This window comes from Sabethes cyaneus, chromosome 2 (genome assembly GCF_943734655.1).
Source record: "Sabethes cyaneus chromosome 2, idSabCyanKW18_F2, whole genome shotgun sequence".
In the NCBI taxonomy this organism is placed as follows: Eukaryota; Metazoa; Arthropoda; class Insecta; order Diptera; family Culicidae; genus Sabethes; species Sabethes cyaneus.
Window position 1 is genome coordinate 843156 of NC_071354.1, and position 7990 is coordinate 851145.

Consider the following 7990-nt stretch of genomic DNA (forward strand, 5'->3'; position numbering starts at 1 on the left):
CAAGATAAAGACCAACTATCGTCTAACATATGCAAGTCAGGAACTGCTTGCCTGAGAGCATCGTCACTGAAAACAATGCCCATGTAGAGGCCTAAAGTGAGTGCAAATGAACTGGTGCGTACTAAATGTTTAATTTACACTTGAAATGTTTTCGAAAAAAAAACATGTTATGAAAGGAAATCGTGAGTCGAATTTAACTGAATAAAACGGAAAAGCACAAGACGCAATTTGTGTCGGGTTCAAACTTCCGTAGCCTTGTTTGAAGTAAAGTGTTCTGATTTTTGGACATAACACGTAATATGGTGGCAGTGAATCGAATATATTTTTTGAATGTTAGTGTTTACTATGAAAGCATGAAATCTATTTGCCAAAACTGCTTTACGTTAACCTTGAATCTTGAATTAAAGTTTTTGTGAGAATGTTCCTCGGGTATGCACAATATGTCTTTTTCAATTAAATCTGGTAAGTCAACGTACTTCTTCAAGATCAAAGCGATTTTCTCCACACCATGGCAGGTGACGATTTTTCATGGTACCGTCGGAAGGTCGTATGCCCCACAGTATCTTGTTTAGATATTTCTTCTTAATAGTTGAGTACCAAATAGACTCGTAAATTCGCGTCTAGCCATTGAGCCGTAACTGAAAAAGACTTGAGCGTGCGATATCGACGGACTGCTTACTCAAGCGGAACCCCGTAAGCATAATCATACTGTTGATATAAAGCTATTGATCACAGATCTATCTTGGTTAGTTTGTTGTGAAATCTCACTGTGTAACATTTCAATCGAACGAACATGAATTGCAAGCTGCTGTTGGCATTTTGGTGTACTTTGGCGTTTACTTATGGCAGTGAAGAGCCAAGTGCTAGTTCATATGTGTATAGAAGTTTCGACACAGGACCAAAACACGTGGTATACTTGAACCCTGCACGGCAAAGACTTGTATTTCCTACGCTAACTCAGCATGAAACAATCGCATTTAAAGCTAATTTAAAACCTGGTGATGATCATGATAGTAGTGAAGAAGCTGGCACAATAGAGGATAGTGCAGAAATCGAGTCAAAAGTGAAAGAGGTTAAGGAATTAGACGAATCGGATGAATCTTCTGAAAAACTTCGTTACTCCAAGAATGGTGAAAGGAATCATCATGGGTTTAAAACACAGCGTAATTTAGCGAAAGGAAGCAAAGGCAGTCACGGAAAGGAGAATCATTCTCGTTCATACGCTAATGAAGGAGAAAAAAATAAATCATATAACGATGAAGATTCTTATCATAAGAATCATCACGATGAGGAACATCACACCCGAGGAGGCAAGCATAGTGAAAAGAAGCATCACAAGAAAGGATCAAAAACGACTGGCTACCATAATGTTTACCACAAGGACGAGTTCAAGAAGGAGCATATATTTTACGATACTGCAGATCACTCTGGGTCATTTAGAAAGTACGGATCTTCACATAAAGAACGATCAGACGATAACGAGGAGTATGCACAAGGTGGACACAAGGAGGAGTCACATTCGAATAAGAAAAAATCCAAAAACGGTTATTCCAAAGACGGGAAATACGACAGCAATCATCGAGAGTATAATAAGAGTCGGAAAGATTCAAGTGACTATCGGGATCGGGAGGCCTTTCGAAATGAGAATGGAGAAACAGGATCGAATGCACACGGTTACAAAATTTATCATCAATAAATTATTTAAAAACTATTGTAAGTGCGAAACATCTATTTATGTATTTTTTAAATAAACGCAATGTACAGGACTGCCAATTGACATATAAATCTAATGGATGTTTTTAGATTGTTTGTATGTTTGATTATACTCACTTCAACAGCTTAGGTCCATCATGGTCCATCGCAGAAGGGTTGGGATTTGAATCCGGGTCCTCGGTGCGATAGGCGTGAATGCTAACCACTAACCGGGATTGACCCCTTGTGTTTAAATTGTTTTGGAGTTGAAATTAGATTTTTATAATAAAACTAGCTGACCCGACAAACTTCGTATTGCCACAAATTAAACTGTGTTGTACATAAATCGTGAATCTCGGATGACGTTTGTCACAATCTCGAGTTTTGCAAGTTTCTGGGGAGTTCATGGGTGTTTTAATATACAAATTTTCCACACAGTAAAGTAGAAAACAACTCTCCCCATTGCTTAGGCTGATAAAATAAAGCGGATAGCATTTAAATATTCGCCATTATTACAAACCATTTCGCCGAATACCATTTTGCGTAACACCAATTCTCGGTTGAATATAGAGTTTCGCAGAATACCATTTCGCGAAAAATCTTACGTGGAATGTACCATTTCACGGAAAATCTTTTCGTAGAAAGTATCCCAACTGAAGGCTCAACTGAAGGAAAGTAATAGAGGCATAGAGGTCAGTAGATCTAGGAAAATAATAAGTAAGCCTAGATAGAGGTGATCTCTACGGGGGCTGCCCCCCCGCAGTGGCCGGCGCTTCTGACGGCAGGTCGCCGGCAACACTCACGGCCTGTGGCCGTCTCGCGCTGAATTATCTAATGTTACTATTGATAGTTTTTGGTGGTCTTGTTATTGACTAATGTTTTATGAAAGAGTCTAAAATTTCTCGACTTCGATTAGTTTTTAAATTACGCAAAAATTTCTGTTTTATTTGTATTAGAGTCCTTATCCCCCTACCACAGGGGTGAGGAGTCTCAAACCATCATAAAAAAAAATCCTGCCTCCAAAACCCCCCACTTGCCAAATTTGATTTGATTTGCTTGATTAGTTTTCTAATGAGGATATTTGTATTTCATTTGTATAGGAGCCCCCCCCCCATAATTGAAGGGGGAGGGGATATAATTCCCGTCGTAAAGAGGGGAAGGGGTCTCAATTCACCATAGAAAAAAATTGCCTATAAAAACACCCACATGCTAAGTTTGGTTCCATTTGCTTGATTAGTTCTGGACTTATGAGGCAATTTGTATTTCATTTGTATAGGAGCCCTCGCTCCCAAAATGGGGAGGGGTCCTAATTCACTATAGAAAAAATTCTTGCTTCCAAAAACCTTCACATGCCAAATTTGGTTTCATTTGCTTGATGATTAGTTCTCGAGTTATGAGGAAATTTGTATTTCATTTGTATGGAAGTCCCCCCTCTTAAAGAGGAGAGGAGTCATAATTCCCCTCATACTCTCTTCTCAATTCACCATAGAAAAAAAAATTTGCCTACAAGAACACCCACATGCTAAATTTGTTCCATTTGCTTGATTAGATCTGAAGTTATGAGGAAATGGGAGCCCCCCCCCCTCCTAAAAAGGTAAGGGGTCCTAATTCATCATAGAAAAAATTCATGCCTCCAAAAACACCCACATGTCAAATTTTGTTCCATTTGCTTGATTAGTTCTCGAGTTATGCAGAAATTTGGGTTTCAGTTGTATGGGAACGCCCCCCCCTTAGTGGGGGAGGGGTCTCTAACCATCATAAGAACCTTCCCTGGCCCCAAAAACCCCTACTTGCAAATTTTCACGCCGATCGGTTCAGTAGTTTTCGATTCTATAAGGAACATACGGACAGACAGACAGACAGAAATCCATTTTTACAGGTATAGATAATTACAGTTTCTGTACTACGACTCAAATCAAACAAATCGCTGGTTTTAGTTTTAGCGATAATTATCGTATGCAATATTTATTTGGAATGTTACAATAATTCGAAGGAATACTATAGGAGTCAACAGAAAAAAATGCAAAGTTTTTCATGGCCTGTCATCGTTTTAATATTCTTTCCGATAGAACGCAATATGTGATCAGAGATTACCATAAACAATTTGCAATATATGTATTCGTAATATTTCCGGTGCGATCATGACATATGAATCTAGATTGAGTTATTTACAAGCTTTTTACATTCTACATACCATATTATTTTATTTCTCACTGAGAAGGGAAAGAACGTCTGATTTGTTCTATCTCTTTTACATAATCGTCATAAAAAGGTTTGTCTCACAAAAATGGAATCTTTTTATGGTCAAGCCCAATTGTTTGCATTGTGATTTATTTACATTCCGAAATCGTGCTTCAAAATTATTCTAAACGACAAAAACTGATATGAGCACTTTGAATCAACGAAACGAAAAACATAAATAACAAATTTATCAATAACTTATCAGCAAATATTGAATTCTATAACGTATCACTATGCGATTAATAGACTTTTCGATACAATCGTTTTTATCCCATACTTAGTGGATGTACTTTTTCCCATCCATTAGTGCATATTGCATTTGTACATTTGCATGGCAGTCACACCGGCTATAATTTATTTGTCCGCAGCTTTTCACCCACTTCCGACCAATAATTTGATTATTGAATTTAGATGTGTACGTGTACGTGAGCGTATTTTATATTTGTCAGAGGTACTGTTTTTTATACTGCACGGTTAGGTTCCACCTTTCGCAAGCTACGACACATGTTATATGCCTACGCACTGCAATTTTATTAATTGCCTAAACTAATTATAATATAATTCTGTGTCAATTTTATACACCCACGTCAGGTTACCGTTTGAGTTCAAACGGCTGCTGCATCCGGTTTTCGCACAGTCTCTCATTTCCACTGCGGTCATTATGTTGGTTCGTTTAATCATAATGTTATTAATTATTTACACTTGTCTCGGACAAAGCTCCTGTATATTTACACCAATAGGCTCGCGAGAAAAAAAATCTCGTTCATAAAATTCTTCCATTTGTTTGTTATAATTATGGTGTGCTCATAACGTTGTGCTATTATTTACTTGTGCTGGTAAAATGAAAACTGTCACACATAAACAGTTTGTAAGCTGCCTTGACATTTGCGTTTTTTCTGTTTTGTGTCATTATGTTTTGTTTAGATGGATTTTAAAGTCATTAGATATGTTGCACTCCATGATAGCACAGCATAGTGCCTCTGTTACAACGTAACTCAATATAATCTTGTTCATAATTTTGTAAGTACCTACGGGTTTTCATTTTTCATTCATTTTGTGGTTGTTTTAACATAATTTAGATACCATTTTTCTTTCATGATTTAGGTATAAATCATTAACAAAACAAAAACTCAAAATAACGAAACAACTTGCCGAGAGCTGTTTCTCACGTCAATCAAAAATTGAAAAATTGAATAATTTTGGCAAACGTATATATCTTCTTAATTTAACGTAAAAAAGTCAAAGAATATTTTCATTATGATGAAGATGATCAATTGTTAAATTAAATTGTCCGCGAGTGAACAAAAGTTTTAGATGATTGTATTTCAATTATTGCAATTTCACTTAGGGGGAAGTTTCCCAGCACCGGACAGCTCCCAATACCGGACACTTCTGATTTTCATAGTTCAAATGGCGCACCTTAGTAGCTAATATAATGAAATCAACAAAAAAGACAAAAAATTAGCATGTGTGATTTTATTTATTAAAATTTTGTTTTTCATGTAGAAAATATCGTTCGTTAATTATTTTCCAAGCTCCATAGCTCATTTTTCCACAAAGATATTCAATGCGTTAAAAATATGGATTGTACCCAGTGTTTCCCGTCCCTCAATACCGGACAGCAAAATGCTTTACTTGGTTCAGTCAAATTCGTGAATGAAATCAAGATTTTACAAAAACAGAGATTGAAAAGAAAGAAAACATCACTTATACCGTGCCGGTTATCTTAAATATGAAAAAAAACAAGGAAACCAGTTGTTGATCAGTTTTGCGAGGCAAACAGAGAAGTTTCGATGTAGTGCATAAAAAATTGTTGATTTTTATTCAAAGCAATTTTTCAAACATCTTTGGTCAACAAGACCGGCTAGACTGCTGTAACTACCGCGGTATTACGGTCAGCGCAGCCTACAAGGTGCTTTCCCAGATTTTGTTCCGTCGTCTATCCCCAATAGCAAGAGATTTCGTAGGGCAGTATCAGGCGGGCTTTATGGGGGCCCGTGTTGCTATAGATCAAATTTTTACTCTCCGACAAATCCTCCAGAAATGTCGAGAGTACGACGTGCCCACGCATCATATTTTCGTGGATTTCAGAGCAGCATACGATACCGTTGAGCGCGAATAGCTATGGCATATAATGCACGAGTATGTTTTTTCCGGAAACTGACGCGGCTGATCAAAGCTACTTTGGAACGAGTGATATGCTACGTGTGCGTTTCGGTGACACTCTCATGTCCTTTCGAATCGCGCAGAGGGTTACGGCAAGGGTATGGACAGTCCTGTATGTTATTCAATATCGCTATTGAAGGTGTGATCCGTGCATCGACACATCGAAACGAGTGAAACGATCTTCAGCAAGAGTAGCCAACTTCTAGCCTTTGCAGACGACCTCGATATCATTACTAGAAATCGTGGGACGGCGGAGGCAATCTTCACCAGACTAAAAACGGTGGCTAAGAGGAAAGGATTACAAACTAATGCGTCGAAAACCAAATATATGGTAGGAAGAGGCTCCCGAGAAAGTAACGTTTGCCTGCCATGGACAGTGACTATTGATGGCGATGAACTAGAAGTGGTTGATAAGTATATTTGGGATCTCTGGTCACCGCCGACAATGATACGAGTAAGGAGATCCAACGACGCATTCAAGCTGGAAATCGAGCCTACTTTTCCCTACGCAAGACGCATAGGAGCATACGCCGCCGCACAAAGCTGACGATGTACAAAACGCTAATCAGACCGGTAGTCCTTTACGAACTTGAGACAGTAACTTTGCTTACGCAAAGGTGTTGCGGAATATTAACGGAATACAAACGGAAAACGGACGGAAAGTGACGGAGACGTATGAATCACGAGCTACAGGCACTTGGGGTTGGGGTTGGGAGACTACGGTGGGCCGGCCGCGTTGCAAGGATGCCGGACGACTGTGTAGTGAAATTCGTTCTCTTCAAGAACCCCACCGGCACCAGGAATAGAGAGACTCAACGTGCTAGATGACTCGACCAGGTTGAACTTGCGACTTGCGTGTGTCGAGACGCGCAACGAATTGGCGACGAGTAGCGCAGGAACGAGTACAATGGAGAGAAATTCTTGATACGGCAAGAGCCACCCCGGCTCTCGACTGAATAAGTATGTATAGTCAACAAGTATGCAAGCTATAAGAGATTTTAAACATTTTTCCAGGTATCTTTCAGAAATATAAGCCCTGATTTGGTTTATTTTATTATTTCTGTCAAGCGTCCGGTACTAGGATACACAATAATATTTTTTATCGATTTCTTATTTAGCTTCCAAAATGGTTCATTAGTGATGTAAGTACGTGTAACCATTTTTATTGAAAAATAGTCTAGAGTAGTTCTCTTCCAGTGAATAAAGTCATGCTAAGTGTTGATTTTATACATGTCAAAATCCTTAGGTGTCCGGTACTGGGGGACTTTCCCCTGCCTATTATATCGTGACGATTTCGCGTGTTGATGATTATCAAAATGGTTATAACTAATAGAAAAGTTGTAAAAATAGGCTTCAAAAATTTGAAAATGATAAAAACTAGCGAATATTCAAGCTGTAACATGAATAAAATAATCTGTGACAATTATTCTGTAAAACAAATAGTAGTTATAATGAGTTTTCTCAGCTTTGAGAGTATGCTGAACACAAACTACAGTCAGTGCACAATCATGGGTTAAACACAATTATGGGTAATTTTAGCTTTAGCTACTAATTTCCGTTGAAATAAGACCCAATGATTGATCAAATTATTAGTGCTACTTATGAGTAACAAATTTATCAATCAATTAGTATAATATTCACGTATTAATCGGCAGATAAAGATACCTAAGCAGCACAATTTTTGGCACTTTTAGTTGAGGAAAGTTATTTACGACTGGAATTGGTTTTAAATCAGTTGCTACAACTGTTTTGGGGTAAAGTCACCATGTGACAGCTGTGTGACCCGTGATTGTGGACTGATTGTATAAATTTTTTTGAAATAATACACATTGTATGTATGTAATATGACAACAAAATGGATCAAGCCTCACTAGGTTTAAAATACGTTATG

General features: G+C 38.0%; 1 protein-coding gene across 1 annotated transcript; it reads left to right on the forward strand.

Moving 5' to 3' along the window:
- The first annotated feature begins 793 nt into the window (after positions 1-793).
- Positions 794-1696, forward strand: LOC128738666 (myb-like protein F). Its single transcript, XM_053833978.1, has one exon. It carries the CDS (start codon positions 794-796, stop codon positions 1694-1696), a length of 903 nt encoding a protein of 300 aa, XP_053689953.1.
- The last annotated feature ends 6294 nt before the right edge of the window (positions 1697-7990 follow it).

Coding starts and splice junctions, on each gene's coding strand:
- LOC128738666 (XM_053833978.1), top strand. CDS start 794: ATGAATTGCAAGCTGCTGTTGGCATTTTGGTGTACTTTGGCGTTTACT.